Consider the following 17,013-nt stretch of genomic DNA (forward strand, 5'->3'; position numbering starts at 1 on the left):
TTCCTAGGCTCTGGCGATTCAGAGATCACTTGGCTGCAGAATGCATTGTAACTAAAAAAATTGGTCTCAGCCACATCTAACATATAGAATCTAATGAAAGTGTGGCGAGAACTCCAGCTTGCTGCCTCATATATCTCTTCCACTGAGATGCCTTTTAACAAGGCTCAGGAAGAAGACAACCCGACGCGTCGAGTGTGCACGAAGTGCGCACGCCGCCTTGCCGGGGGTCCAGAGACAAACCTTTATAAAACTATCCAACGATAGAGGCTCGGTTAAGACAGAGGTCTGCCTTTTTCCCGTGCCCCGAAGCACAAAAACAGCTGATCTGATCATCGGAACGTCTTGGTGCGCTCCAACAATGGAGAGCGCGCACCGGACACAGCGTATTCAAACGCTCCTCCTCGCCGAAGCAAACGGAGGAGGCGAGAACACTGCCAACTCAATCACCTGATTACAAAACGGTGCTGCTACCACCTTAGGTGTGTATGCAGCATTAGGTATCATCCCTGCCTTGTCCCCAGCGATCGAGAACTGAAGGCACGATGGACTGACGGACAGGGCGTGCATGTCACCAACGCGCTTTGCTGACACAAGTGCCAGCAACAGCGCCGTATTCAACCAAACACATTTTATGTACGCTGTCTATAGGGGCACAATGGAGGCCCTGTCAGAGCACGTAACACCATCAGTAAATCCCATGACGGCACCGGGTGCCTGCCCGGCACTCTGATACATCTCACACCAGCCATGCTGGTGGATGATAGCCCGGGGGTTTGTTATAAATACCTGCAGGCGGAGATGGCTGCTAGGTTAACCTTGGGAGTGGAAGCAGCCTTCCCCTCTTCAAATAACTGCTGGCGAAATTCCAGAATGACGCCCAGCGCGCAGTTGATAGGATCATGTTGACGCGCAACACACCACCTCTCGAAACCGCGTCATTTTAACGTATATAGAGACCGGGTCGAAGCGGCCCGTGCGCTCTGTATCGTTGCCACCACTGAGTCAGATGAACCTGGGGCTAGGAGCCTATGCCTTTCATGTGACCACTCTGAGCTGCCACAGCTCTGGGGGAAAACGCATATAGACGTAAGCTCAGCCATTGCTTAGCGCGTCTATGCTTAATCGGGGGCTGTCGCCCCCAGCGAGAACCACAGTGGGCAACAGGTGTTCTCCCTGTTGGCAAACAGGTCCACCTCTGCTTTGTAAAAACGTTGCCATATCAGTTCTACCACCTGAGGGTGCAGGCACCCGTTTGCCGCCCGGGGGTTGCCTCTTGATAACAGGTCTGCTCCGTAGTTGAGCAGGCCTGGCATGTGTACTTCTCTGATCAGGGGGAAATATGCCGCTGTCCACGGAGTAGGCGGTTCGCCCATTGAAACAGTAATTGAGAACGAACCCTCTTTCGCAGTTTATATATGCCGTAGCGGAGGTGTTGTCCGTTCTTATACGCGCATGATGACCCTCTATCATGCATCTGGCGTTCACCACCAGCTTACCGTACCTGTCCTCAGTGGAGCTGAGCTTCAGGGAGAGGTACCATATTTGACATGGCCTCATGCGTATAGCCCTCAAGGCAGCGCTACCGCGGCTGATGCCATCATCCACAGTAGCCTTTGACGGCAGAGGGACGTTACCGCCTGTGTTCGCTTGAACCGGCGTGTGCATGATTGGATGGCTTTTATTCCCGCTGGGGACAGACTGACCTTCATTGAGGTAGAGTCTAGTACAATGCCTAGGAATGGAGCGCAATGTCGAGGTACGGAGCGCTTTCGCCTCTGTTTTTTCTAACGAGCCGAGTCGATGCAAGTGTGCTACCACTAGATGGCAGTCTTGCACCACCGCTGACTTTGAGTGGGCACATGTTAACCAGCCATAGAGACAAGTGAGAATGCGTATTCCTCCCTCTCTCTACGTAGCGATGGCTGCCTCTGCGCATTTCGTGAATACGCAGCCAAGACAGGCCGAACGGGGGAACACGAAATTGGCATGCAGTTCCTCTGAATGCAACCCTCAGAATCTCTGATGTCTGTGGCGAGTCGGTATATGAAAATATGCCTTCTTTAGATCTTAGCGACACAAACCAATCGTTTGGTTGTATGAACTGAACGAGCGTGCGTGGGGTCAGTATCCTGAACTTCAATTTATTAAGTGCTCTGTTCATTTTACGCCGATCTAGTACTGGACGACAACTTCTATCCATCTTGGGGATGATGAAGTGTCCGTGCATAGCTCAGAGCTCGGAGGCACCCAGCGCCCTTGCCTCTGTATTAACAAGTCGGGTCGATGCAAGTGTGCTACCACTAGATGGCAGGCTTGCACCACCGCTGACTGAGTGGAGCATATGCAAACCTCTGAACTGACCGAGTCACACCGCCGAACCTCGGAGGGGCGGGTGAACTGCTGTATCTAATTTTTCTCTGGATCCTCAATAATGCAGTCCACTTCAGGATGTTAAACTGCTCAAGATGACTTACAGCGGGTGAAATAAGTATTGAACACGTCGCCATTTTTCTCAGTAAATATATTTCCAAAGGTGCTTTTCACATGAAACTTTCACCGCATGTTATTAACAACCCAAATAATCCATACATACAAAGAAAAAAAATATATACATTCAGAAATTAAGTAATGTGTATTAATGTGAAATAACACAGGAAAAAAGTATTGAACACATGAAGAAAGGGATGTGCAAAAAGGCATGGAAAGCCAAGAAAACAGCTGGAATATTTCAGTAATTAGAAAGCAATCCGGCCCCTAGTCAGTGCAAATTAATATCCCAACTGATGGCCTATAAAAAGGTGTCTCATTACCAAGGTGTCACACAAGAAGCATCGCATGATGGGTATAAGCAAAGAGCTTTATCAAGACCATTGCAACCTTATTGTTGCAAAACATACTGATGGCATTGTGGTTACAGACGCATTTCTAAACTTCTGAATATTCCAGTGAGCCCTGTTAGGGCCATAATCCGGAAGTGGAAAGAACATCATTTCAGCATAAACTAGCCATGCAAGGTGCTCCTCGCAAGATTTCTGACAGAGGGGTGAAAATAATTATCAGAAGAGTTGTCAAAGAGCCAAGGACCACTCGTGGAGAGCTTCAGTAAGACCTGGAATTCGCAGGTACAGTTGTTTAAAAGAAAATAATAAGTAATGCACCTAACCGCCATGGCCTGTGTGCACTCTCACCACATAAGACTCCATTGCTGAAAAAAAAGCATGTTGAAGCTCGTTGAAAGTTCACAGCACGACATTTGGACAAGCCTATGAAATACTGGGAGAATATAGTCTGGTAAGATGAGAGAAAAATTGAACTCTTTGGATGACATAATGCACACTATGTTTGTAGGAGACATGGCACTGCACATCATCCCAACAGTAAAGTTTGGAGGTGGGAACATCATGGTGTGGGACTGCTTTTCAGCATATGGTACTGGCAAACGTCACACAATTGAATCAAGGATGAATGGAAAAATGTATCAAGACATTCTTAATAAAAAATCTGCTGCCATCTACCATGATGATGAAGATGAAACGAGGGTGGACATTTCAGCAAGACAATGAACAGCCAAGAAAACTCTCAATTGGTTTCAGAGAAAGAAAATAAAGCTGCTAAAATGGCCAAGCCAATCACCTGACTTGAATCCAATTGAAAATCTATGGAAAGAACTGAAGATCAGAGTTCATGGAAGAGGTCCAGGGAACTTTCAAAAATTGAAGACTTTTTGTGTGGAAGAATGGGCCAAACTCACATCTGAGCAATGCATACAAGTAGTTTCTCCATACAAGAAGCGTCTTGAAGCTGTCATTAGCTACAAAGGCTTTTGTACAAAGTATTCAATACATATCAGTTAGCGTGTTCAATACTTTTTTCCTGTGTCATTTCATATTATTAGACATAACTTAAATTCTAAACGAATTTGTTTTGGTTTCTTTGTATGTTTGGATTACCTGGGTTGTTACCAACATCTGGTGAAAATTTCATGTCAATTGCACCTTTGGAAATATATTTACTGAGAAAAATGGTGACGTGTTCAATACTTATTTTACCCGCTGTATGTAAGGAAATCAGTCAAATCTTTAGCTTGCTGATTTCTATTGCATGTACATTAGTATACATTAGTATATAGTTAGGGTCTAACCACCTTCATGGCCTTGCTGAGGAACCTTACTTTTAAGTTTATGTGTCGGCTGGACCGCTCTTCAAATGTTATAATTGATCTGATGACAGACCCTGGCCGCAGCTCTGTCAAGTACACATCTAAGATTTGGGAACACTGGCATAAGTGCCTTTTTTAGCCCTTCTGTATTTATATGTATTTATATGTATTTATGATTGTATGTATTGTACATCTTCCATGTGGGCCTTGAGCCTGTAATAAAGTTTATTATATGCTGCTCAGGAGCCGGTACCTAAGGAGAAGGTTTGGGTAGACCAGCTTTGATGGAATAAATAACAAACAGACTATAAACAAAATGACTATGGATATTTGAGAACATTCTTAAAGAACATAAGGCTGAAGAGCATAATACAACAGCAAACAATAATTGTATTACAGCTGTCTCAAATAAAGCTAGAAGACCAAATTAAAGCCACATAATGCAGGTTTATACATTCTTTAAAGATTTGTTTTTGTAAGCAACTAGCTTTCATAACGTCCTCAAATTCAATTATGTAAAGGGGAATTATTTCAGTGCTAACTGTGGTGTTTTTGGTATTTGCAATCATTTGCTCCATAATGGCATTTTAATACCTGATTAAAAGGCATGTTAAATGAGCAGATACTAGTGGATAACTACATGGTCAAACTAATTAGCACATCACAGCAACACCAGCCAGAGTGAAGCAAACACCACACACGGTAGCACATTCAATTCAAATGTATAAGGTATATAGTGCCAAAACAACACAATTGTCTCAAGGAGCTTTACAGAGCACAAGGGCCTGAACCGCTCCAAGAGCAAGCACAATGGCAAGGAAAAACTCTCTGTAAACAGGAATAAACCCTGAGCAGGTCGGCCTGGGCTCATAAGGGGGGACCCATCTGCTTGGAGCCGGTCAGGTAGAGGGGTAAAGATTGAAAACAATTTGGCAGAAGGGGAGGGGGAGACAGAAACATGGCAGATTAATTTATACACGCATCAGGATGAGCATGCTATCATACATGTGGTAAATTAACACAATACATGCAAACTTAACATGGTATACACATGATACATAGGACATTTAGGGTGGATAAGGTGGTGAGAGAGCATTCTGATTGTAGGTTCTGATTTTTGCTTGATTTTTAATCTTTATTTTTCTATGTTCTTTTATAATGCACTTTACTCTATTTTAATAACCTTTTTTCCAATGTTCTTTTTTCTGCTCTTTTGTAAAGCACTTTGAAACACCTATGTGTATGAATTGTGCAATATAAATTAAATTGCCTTGCCCTAATGATGACAGGTAGGCTATATTTGTGTGAATCTGCTTAATTGCAGAAACTAGGCATTAAACTCCTCCCCACTGGTTTAAGGGCATAAATGCTGATGTCACAGTCGGTCATACACTTTCACAACACATGGCCAACTATAGGCCTATGACTAAAACACAGCAGTTAGCATACTACCAAGCCAATAGCCCTGGCAACTTTGCTATTGTTGGAGATTGCAAGTTTCTGCATGCTTTTTGATGTCAATATCTTGCTAGATATTACAAAACTAGCAGCAGCTGCTGTCCGTATTTAAATGTTCAGTTTTGAGATATACAATAATACAAGGTTTTAAACAGTCAGCAGTCAGTCGACTGTAATTGTGTGTAAATGTGAATAAAAGTACGGACACGATCTAACACGATTCTCCTCTCTCCCCACAGAGTAACCTTGTATGCAGAGTTCTTACCCATGAGGTCGAGAGCCACCTGTATTCTCCTGATTGAGGTACATTTTGATCCGTAACATAAACATGCTTAAAGATGAGTATTAACTTGAAGGCTGTGACTCAGATTTAAATAATATACCAGTATTATCATCCCCTCTTACCAAATAATCTTAATATTGTCCATTTGTTTATGCGGTACCCTGTGGTAGCCCTTTCCAGCAGTCTTCATAAAGTGTTGACATAAAGTATTAATCACTATGGCATACTTTGACTTGTAGATATTCAGGGCCTGATTTACTAACAGGATTGCGCCCATTTTCTGGCGTAAAATAGCGGTCGTAACGAAAAACGGTATTTACTAAGCTGGCGCAGCGCATATTAACGCTTTGAGGGTGTGTACCTGCAAACAGGTGGGATGGTTCGGAAACGTGGGTGGTAACGTAGGCGTGTAGCGCTATTTAATGGGAGGAGTGCGCCTAATGATGAACTGCGTGGTATTTACTAAACTGCCCGGCGAGCGCACATCTCTGATTTGCAGGCTAATTCTCCGCCTCATAAAAGCACGTCTTAACCAAGCGCATTTCCACTGAGTCTGAAAACGTTGATATGGCAGCAGCAAGGCAAAGACATAGACAGAGACAGCGAACAGAAATATTTGTTTCAACTCGTATAATTCATATATATGAAATTAAACTTTCCGAACGTAATTGGAGAAATTGATCGCACCCACATGCAAACAGTCCCACCTTCAATCCGCGAACACGTTTACCGAAAAAGAAAGCACACATATTCAATGAATGTCCAGGTCATATGTGATGCCAACATGACCATTACTTACGTGGAAGTGGTCTGTCCATGACAGTTTTATCTTTCGGAATAGTGCCATTTATCCATGATTGAGCAACGGTGATTTTGGAGAGGCCTGTCTACTTGGTAAATGTATTTGTTTCAGTGGGGATATATTGTAGTGAACCCATGTCCCTTGTAGAACGTATTAATCTCGCCATGTACACATATATATTGTTATAATAGACAGTTTATGCATTAATGCCACCAATAGCATATTATTTATAATCGTGTTCTTTTAAACATCTCGCTGTAGATGATGGCGGGCAAAACAACAATATAACCCATTGAATCAGGTTCAGTGATTGAGCGAACGTGAACCAATATATCTATCTCGCTATCTATTCGCTATCTATTCGCTGAACCTTATTTTTTTCTTCCTCGAATCTCCATGGTGGCAGTAACTTGCTGGCAAGTTCTCCAGTCTTTTAACGGTGCGCTAAATAATGATTGCCCAGCGCGTATCTGGCTTGATAAATATCACGGAAAATGCGGGGAATCACCGTGCGTTAATGTGCGCCTGGCAAAGATGCGTTCGCAAATCAATCTTAGTAAATCAGGCTCTTTAAAGGGCGGAGTAAGCACAGTTTGCCCAGCGCAGATCTGGCTTGATAAATACCAAGTAAAATGCGCAAAAACACCGTGCGTTAATTTGCGAACGCAGATTAAGAAGCGCTCGCATATTAGTAAATCAGGCCCTCAGTCTTCATAAAGTGTTGACATAAAGTATGACTCACTGTGGCATTCTCTGACTTGTAGATATTCAGTCTTCATAAAGTGTTGACATAAAGTGTGACTCACTGTGGCCTTCTCTGACTTAGATATTCAGTCTTTATAAAGTGTTGCAGAAAAGTATGACTCACTGTGACATACTCTAACTTGGATATATTCAGTCTTCATAAAGTGTTGACATAAAGTATGACTCACTGTGGCCTTCTCTGACTTCGATATTCAGTCTTCATAAAGTGTTGACATAAATATGACTCACTGTGGCATCCTCTGACTTGTAGATATTCTGGGCGCTTGGCACGGTGTTTGAAGTCCTGCTGGCAATGATGGTGATGCCAACCCTGGGCTGGCGCTGGCTGCTTGTGCTCTCCACCATTCCTCTCATTCTCTTTGCCATTCTCTGCTTCGTAAGTAGAACTCCATTTGGTGTACAAGTATTACGGTACATACATATTATATTTCAAACACATACATTTTAGATGTTGTATCAAAACAGAAATGTATGAGGAGGGTGATTAACATGCAGGATCAATATCCTCTGAAACAGACACTAAAATGGAAAATAGAACATTGGCAAAAGACCAAAGAGTCTTGACAGATCTTTTGCTGCTGAGAGAAGGCAAAGAGAAGAGTTGCTCATCAGAGGATCAAAGTGGTTGAGAGGGGTATAGAGCTGAATCAGAGCGTTTACATGAGCTGGTGCCCATCCAATGGCTGTCCTCGATTTATAATAATAATAATAATGCATTTTATTTGTATAGCACATACAAAGATGTCTCAAGGTGCTTAACAGGGTCACAATAGCAATTTAAAACAGTGCTTTCAAAACAATACAGAAAATAAATAAAAAAAAAACAGAAACCAGGACTTTAGGAGAAGGCAGATATAAAAAGATGGGTTTTGAGGTGGGATTTAAAAGAAGTGATGGAGTCCAAAGCCCTAATGTTCTCCGGGAGCTTGTTCCAGAGTCGTGGCCCCAGCGAGGAGAAGGCACAATCTCCCATTCTGGACATATTTGTCCGGGGAACTGCCAGAAGGTTTGCTTGTCCAGACCTAAGAGTCCTTGGTGTGAGATGAGGGGTGAGGAGATTCCTGGAGATAGGCCGGACCGGTGGTGTTTATGGCCTTGTGAACAAGAAGTAGGACTTTGAAGTTTATTCTCTGGTTGATTGGAAGCCAGTGGAGGGAGTGGAGGACTGGGGTGATGTGTTCGGATCTCCTTGTCTTGGTGAGAACCCGGGCAGCACTGTTTTGAACATACTGCAGCCTCTGGATGGTTTTTGCTGGAAGACCAGCCAGCAGAGAGTTTCAGTAGTCCAGACGGGAGCTGATGAATGCGTGCACCAGCTTTTCTGCAGCATGTTTGGGTATCCATTTAGGTATCCATTTCATTCTAGCAGCCATTGGGAGCCAATGAAGCATGACTACAGATGAAGTACATGAGAACTTGTCTGAACGAAGACCAAAAGTGCCACTGCATTCTTTATATTTTTTAACATTTAGTCATTTAGCCAACGCTTTTGTCCAAAGCGTCGTACAAGGGAGAGAACAGTAAACAATAAATACTACTTTACATAAGAAAAAGAAAGAAAAAATGTAAAAGTAAAAGAAGTGCAGGAATGTAGCTTTATCATCGGCAATGGTGTCACTACACATGCAGGCAGGCCTGTTCAAATTGCATTGCAATAGTCTAGTTAAGTCATAAACAAGGCCTGCATAAGAGGTTGTGTGGCATGTCCAAGTTCAAGTTCAAGGGCTTTATTTGTCACGTAACGAACATGTAGTGAAATTTAAAAGGGTCTACGCTCCAAACTGTGCAAAATAAAATAACTAAAATAAGGGAAGAGTGCTGAATTAAAAAACTTAGGGCCTGATTTACTAATTTGCGAGCGCTGCTTTATCTGCGTTCGCAAATTAACGCACGGTGTTTTTGCGCATTTTACTTGGTATTTATCAAACCAGATCTGCGCTGGGCAAACTGTGTTTACTCCGCCCTATATAGGGCCTGATTTACTAACATTGCGACCACTGCTTAAACTGCGTTTGCACATTAACGCACTGTGTTTTTCCGCATTTTCCGTGGTATTTATTTAGGAAGAGAAAATGAAGCTTCCGCGAAGTGGAGATAGATATATTGGTTAACGTTCGCTCAATCACTGAACCTGATTCAATGTGTGCGCTGCTATATTGTTGTTCTGCCCGCCATCATCTACAGCAAGATGTTTAAAAGAACACGATTATAAAGAATATGCTATTGGTGGCATTAATGCATAAACTGTCTATTATAACAATATAGATGTGTACATGGCGAGATTAATCATTTCTGCAAGGGACATGGGTTCACTACAATATATATGGACGTGGGTGCAATCAATGGTTCATATTACGTTCGGAAAGTTTGCGATTTCAAAAAAAGTCCTGTTTGATGTCTATAATTTCAGCTGTGGCAGTGGGGAAATGTATTGACCAGTGCGCCATAGCAATGCTTCGAGTACCTGTGTGAATATTTGTGAAGGCTGAGATATATCAACTGCTGATACTATAACTGTTTGAAATGATCCGGTGCCAATATTTGCAATGTTTACCAACTGATTGAATGGAATGTGATCTCCGGTTGGAGGGTTAGATGTCGTCTCTGATCTGGTTCAGTAATTGAAGTATTGCGTGGCTGGTTAACCTGTACCGTCTAATGATTTGTGGTTAATTTAACTGAAAATGTGTTATACGAGTTGAAAAAAATATTTCTGTGCGCTGTCTCTGTCTTCTTTCTTCGCCTTTCTCTTATCACTGCTGCCATATCAACGTTTTCAGACTCAATGAAAATGCGCTTCCTGGTTAAGACGTGCTTTTATGAGGCGGAGAATTAGCCCGCAAATCGGAGATGTGCGCTTGCCAGGCAGTTTAGTAAATACCCCGCAATACATCATAAGGCGCACTTATCTTCGCTCCTCCCAAATATTTGCGCATGTTTCCACCCACCTTTTTGTGTCCTCCCCGTCAACACCCACAAAGCGTTAATATGTGCTGCGCTCGCTTAGTAAATACCGTTTTATGTTTACGACCGCTATTTTACACCAGAAATGGGCGCAATCCTGTTAGTAAATCAGGCCCTTAGTGTGTAACTAAAATTGAGATCAATAGTCTCACTGCCTGTGGGTAAAAATTCCTCTTAAGTCTCTCAGTCCTTGAATTGAGTCTGCCGAGACGTATACCAGGCATGTTGTGCGAGATAAGGTCTGATCCTCTGAATATTGCTACAGGCTCAGAGAGATGAAGTTGGTCATCACTCATTACCCCCCAAGGTTGGTTCAACTTTGGTTGGGGCCAATGAAGATGAAACAAGTCCGATGGTGACTGCATCTGCATACCGGTACTGATCCCTGAGGTACACCAGTAAAGATCTGTCCCTGCTAACTGGAACTCATCCTGAAAGATCGTCCACTGAGGTACGATTCAAACCAACTGAGTGCTTTCCCTCAAAATTCCCAGTTTGGACCGTGTAGAAAGGAGTGTCATGGTCCCTATGTCAAAAGCTGCTGAAAAGTCTAGTCAAATCAGAACTGAAGACTGAACAGAAGCTTCTGCTGCTGTAAAGGCTTCAGTCACAGATAAAAGTTCCAGTAGAATGACCACTGTTAAAACAAAACTTTTTAGGGTTTAGCCAATTATTTAAGACAGGAAATCAGAAACTTACAACCTTTTCAACAGTCTTTGACAAAAAAGGAAGAAGGGAGACAGGTCTGTAGTTCTTCACATCAGATGGGTAAAGTGAAACTTTCAAAGGAGTAACCCAACCCTGTTTGAACAATATAGGACTGAGTGAAGCATTGAACTGAGTGAAGCATTGACTGTACAATGGAACTCTATGAGGCCAGCCAGCATGGACACTGACAGGCTCATACATTTTCACCACTGAAAGCCTGTAGAAAATAACAGTTTGTTGAGTCTGTCCTGTCTCAATCCTCCAGTCTCTGACATAGCACACCATTAAGGTGCTCTAGTCCATTGGCCTACCGTGTAGTGATAGAGTGGGCACTTTTTGAGGTAAACTGACGCAGGTATGTCTCTGTCTGGATCCTTTCCATGTTCTTAGACCCTTAGACCCATGTATGTGCCTGTCAGGGGCAAAAGCAAGTGGTTTACTTTGATGTACAGTACTTGCCTCAAAGTATTACAGTATACTATAACCATTTTGCATTAGGGGGTTTTACTGTTTTAAGTCAATATTGGACCGATTTCGATCTATCGTTAAATGCCCTTAGTAGAAGTTTGGATCCAAAGGGATCTAAAAACAGGGCCCAGGGTGAAAAATCATGAAGTATTTCTTTAAAGGCATTCATAAAAGTAGAAAAAAACTACTGCTTGTGGTATTTTCAACCTTTTCTTGGTAGAATGCCTTTTTAGCAGCTGTGCCTGTGGAAGAAAAAGGCAAATAACCGACACTGATAGTTACAAAGATCAGTGGCATCTCTGGATTTATGCCATTCAGCATATCTTAGTTCCTTGCATACTTTGTGAATATAATCAATAAGCCAAGGGTGATGGATCATGTGGAGGGGAAATCCATCATCCAGACAAGAGCTCAGTGTGAAGCAAAGAGTCAGTAGCGTCATTAACCTCTAGTGACCTTTAGAGAATGAACTTGGAATAGGTACTTGTCAAAGGCTGCCTAAAGTACGAGTCTGAAGCTGTCGTGAGAATGGAATTTGGTGGTCGAGGGCGTCACGCACTGCTTTGGCTCATGGCACTGCCTTACATATGGGTCATGGGTCTAATTCAGTGAAACACAGATTAAGGAAGGTGGCCGGGGGGAGTCTGTTTCAGTGTTAAGTATTGTTGTGTCAGTATGGTGGTGGTGGTGAACCCTGAGCTATTATAGTTCAGAGTTTAGGGTGGTTTCTGTATCATTACCTGCTTGTGATGTTCAGAGGTCTGGCCGTCTCCAAACAATAGCAGAAGGAATTGAACATCTTATTCTGTAAATTACTGAAATTATGATCAAAACTCCTAATGATGAACACATTGCAGTGATAATCAAGATCACAACTCCTAATGATGAACACATTGCAGCAGTAATTATGTGATTAATGATCCACCCCTACCTGTAACTTGTGCAGCATATGCAATGGCAGTCCTGATTGTTGTCTTAAAATGAACATTAAATGTTTAGTGTTTTGAAAAAAAGTGATCTGAAGGAGTGTTTTGCTTTTCATTTTGCAGTTAGTTTAGGGTTTTCGGTTTTGAGCATCAACTTTAAAAACTATGCCTTGTTAATGCTAAACCCTAACCCTGAATATATAAACCCTAACCCAGGGGTGGGCAAACTTTTTGACTCGCGGGCCACAATGGGTTCTAAAATTTGACAGAGGGGCCGGGCCAGGAACAGATGGATGGAGTGTTTGTGTGAACTAATATAAATGATGTAAAAATCATCACATGAAAGGATTTGGCCTTTAACAGGTAGCAAAGCATTTATTTGCAAGGCAATTTAACAAATGTCGTAACGTGACTGATCAAACATCTGAGGCCTGCGCCCAAACAAATTACCTCACTTGAACTTCTTTATTATTTACATTAACAGGTTAGAGCAGCCAAGCAGGCTCATTGCGGCATAGAGCTGCAACGATAAGTCGACAAAATCGACGACGTCGATTGTGAAAAATGGTCAACGTTTATTTTTTTATTCGATGCGTCATTTAAGTAAGCGGAGCTATCGGTAATTTCCATACTGCGTTGCAATGCACTATAGGAATTGCGAAATATTGCTTCTTTACCTAATAATAATTGACCATCATTGAGACAAATGGAACAGAATCTGCAAATAGCCTAGCATACTAATCAAACTACTGACAGAGAAAACAAATATAACACCTGCTTTCTATATTTTTATAGCAGTGAAATACAAACATTCAAATATACAGTATATACAGCCGCGGAAAAAATTAAGAGACCACTTCAAAATGATCAGTTTCTCTGGTTTTACTATTTATTGGTATGTGTTAAAGTAAAATGTACATTTTTGTTTTATTCTATAACCTACTGGCAACATTCCTACCAAATTTCAAATAAAAATATTGTCATTTAGATCATTTATTTGCAGAAAAGTGACAATTGGTCAAAATAGCAAAAAAGATGCAGTGTCTTCAGATCTCGAATAATGCAAAGAAAACCAGCTCATATTCATTTTTAAAGTACACAATAATAATGCTTTAACTTAGGAAGAGTTCAGAAATCAATATTTGGTGGAATAACCTTGATTTAAAATCACAACTTTCATGTGTCTTGGCATGCTCTCCACCAGTCTTTCACATTGCCGTTGGGTGACTTTATGCTACTCCTGGCGCAAGTATTCAAGCAGTTCGGCTTCTTTTCATGGTTTGTGACCATCCATCTTCCTCTTGATCACATTTCAGAGTTTTTTTTATGGGATTCAGGTCTCGAAATTGGGCTGGCCATGACATGACTTCTCTGATGAGTCCAATTTCACAGTCAATTTCAGACTCTGGCTTGTAGGCCTCTCCAGGTCTCCGTCTAACCATCAGACGACAATGTGTTGGGCAAAGCTGAAAATTGGACTCATCAGAGAAGACGAACTAGAAGACCCTCCAGTCCGCTTTGGTTCAATCCTTATGGTCTTTTACAAACCTCAGCCAGGCAAAGTACAACGTTGTCCCGGAAGAAAAACTTGCTTCCTTTTGCTCTGACAATGTTCCCCAACCCTGAGAAGTGTTTTTTCCAGCAGGGCAATGCTCCATGCCACACAGCCAGGCCAGTAAAGGTGTGGATGGAGTACCACCAGATCAGGACCCTGTCATGGCCAGCCCAATTTCGAGACCTGAATCCCATAAAAAACCTCTGAAATGTGATCAAGAGGAAGATGGATGGTCACAAGCCATGAAAAGAAGCCGAGCTGCTTGAATTCTTGCGCCAGGAGTAGCATAAAGTCACCCAACGGCAATGTGAAAGACTGGTGGAGAGCATGCCAAGACACATGAAAGTTGTGATTTTTAATCAAGGTTATTCCACCAAATATTGATTTCTGAACTCTTCCTAAGTTAAAGCATTACTATTGTGTAGTTTAAAAATGAATATGAGCTTGTTTTCTTTGCATTATACGAGATCTGAAGACACTGCATCTTTTTTGCTATTTTGACCAATTGTCATTTTTCTGCAAATAAATGATCTAAATGACAATATTTGTATTTGAAATTTGGTAGGAATGTTGCCAGTAGGTTATAGAATAAAACAAAAATGTACATTTTACTTTAACACATACCAATAAATAGTAAAACCAGAGAAACTGATCATTTTGAAGTGGTCTCTTAATTTTTTCCGCGGCTGTATATTGTTTTACATGTGCACAATTTCAAAATATGCATGACAAAGATCATGCACCATTGTCTTTACCCTCCGTTCTCCTACCTTCATGTGCTGCATATCAGAAATTGCCACCAGAAAAGCGAATTATTCTGAGATGGCTCATGTTACCATGGAAACAAAAAACAAAGCTAGCTTTGGCCCACACATGCATTGCGAGATCATGCGCCATCTAGCGAGGAAATGGGGGCATTACAGGAGAAAGGTAAAATTGAATTTAATAATAATAATATTTGGACAAGTTCGGTGGGCCGGATTAAAAAGCCCGACAGGCCTCATACGTACTTGTACTTTGCCCATGTCTGCCCTAACCCTAAACTATGCCTTGTTATCGCTAAATATCCAAAAACCCAGGTCATGGGCTATGCCTATTTTTCAGTTGTGACTATTTGTTATGAAAAGCACCGCAATCCTCATACATTAACTGTTTTCAATATTTGTATTACTATTACTAATTTAACCTCGGTTTTTTTCTGTGTGTGTGTGTGTGTGTTCCCATTTCCCCTTCCAGTGGCTTCCTGAAAGTGCTCGTTATGACATGCTGACGGGAAACCAGGAAAAAGCTCTGAGCACCCTGAAGCGCATCGCTAGGGAGAACAATGTACCCATGCCTTTGGGCAAGCTGGTGGCTGCCAGACAGGTAATACACCATGCTCACTGCTTTAGGCTGGCTCCTCTCAGTGCCACAGGGTCCTGTTGGGGTTTGGTGTCTGTTCTGTTTGGTTTTCACTATTGGGGAATATTATTCCTGTTTGCACTGAATATTCGGTACAGGTGGCATTGGAATGTGATCTTCATGAATTTAATTATTTTATGTTTATTTGTTTCTTTCAATATTGAGGTTCTGTCAAGCTGGACTGCCACTGAATAGCCCCATCACATTCCCTTATAATACAGCTATAGAACTTGGCAGCACAACTACACTTTTCATTTCTGGTTAAAGCTGGAACATGCTCAAAGCAAAATTAATGATGCAGTGAATGATGACGATGCCCTATTTCCACCATAGTGACATTGTGTTTATTTCTGCGTATGTTTCTGACTCAAATGGATCCCCAGATATTTGTGTTCATCTGCACGCAACTATTGCACTTAATATCACTGCCTGGGTTGCATCACAGAGGACCAAGGACTGTACAGTTTCGCTTAAACACTCAACAAACATCAAAACAGCTGACGAACCCCCTTGAAGGACCAGTCTCTACCCTGGAGCAGAGATATCCCCATCCACATAAACAGCCACAAATGGAGATCTGGCAATTTGGTTCAGTTACTGTAATGAAATCGCCAAATAGGTTAGGCTAGAAGAATGGCCAAGACTTGCTTTAACTTTTTTGAATATAATACATTTATAGATTCATACATAATACCTAATCTTTTTTTTATTTAAAACATATATATTCATACAGAATACATACTCTTTTTCATTTAAAACATATATATAAAACGTAAATATTGGGGACCCAAATATTATATTCTTTCATAGGGCCCAAAATGTCTAGAGCGTGCTTGATAAAAAAAAAAAAAAACGAGAGAAGAATACATTCAAATAAAAGCAAAAGGTACTTTGGCCTCTAATGATGGTGCAAGATAGCATGAAAAAGTAGAAACATTATGTGACACTTTCAGCTGTCAACTCTACTACTCACACATCAGTGAACTTAATGGTTGCTGAATATAAAACATTATGGGCCCTATCTTGCCGATCAGAAACGCAAGTAGGACGGCGCCAAGCGCAAGTAGCTGTGTGGGCGGCTCTATGGCGCAGTTGCTATTTTAACGGCGGAAAAAACACACTTGCGTCCAGCGCAAGTGTCAAAAGGGTTGGTCCAAAGGAGGTTACTCAGCCATAGGTGTGGTTTGGGCGTAATATGCAATAAACCAATCGGAGCGTCATTTCACATTCCCTTTAAGAGCGAGAAGCGCATAGTCCATAGCGGCTTGTTATTTTGATGGCGGAATTACCTGGTGGAAGACCGGAGAAGTTCACAGCCGAGGAGACCGACGTGAGATTTACACCAATTTTTTGGCAAGCCATATATAATTACAAGGAAAATAAAGTATTTACCACTTGAGGAAATCATTGTGAAATCCATATCCAAGATATTTTAAAAATAAGCATACATGTAGCCTACACATTGACCCAAATGATTCCGGTTAATTGAAGCTGCTGACATTTGATTTATTGTATGGCTTTGTA

General features: G+C 41.8%; 1 protein-coding gene across 1 annotated transcript in view; it reads left to right on the forward strand.

Moving 5' to 3' along the window:
• Nucleotides 1-17,013, forward strand: part of svopa (SV2 related protein a) — a gene marked incomplete at both ends in the record, with an annotated part of 38,542 nt that overhangs the window by 4,821 nt on the left and 16,708 nt on the right. Inside the window, 3 exons of the mRNA XM_080854402.1 lie at nucleotides 5,857-5,920; nucleotides 7,718-7,843; nucleotides 15,325-15,453. Coding sequence (XP_080710528.1) covers nucleotides 5,857-5,920; nucleotides 7,718-7,843; nucleotides 15,325-15,453 — 319 coding nt within the window. The remainder of the gene's footprint in view (nucleotides 1-5,856; nucleotides 5,921-7,717; nucleotides 7,844-15,324; nucleotides 15,454-17,013) is intronic.

This window comes from Sprattus sprattus, assembly GCF_963457725.1.
Source record: "Sprattus sprattus genome assembly, chromosome: 16".
Lineage (NCBI taxonomy): Eukaryota > Metazoa > Chordata > Actinopteri > Clupeiformes > Clupeidae > Sprattus > Sprattus sprattus.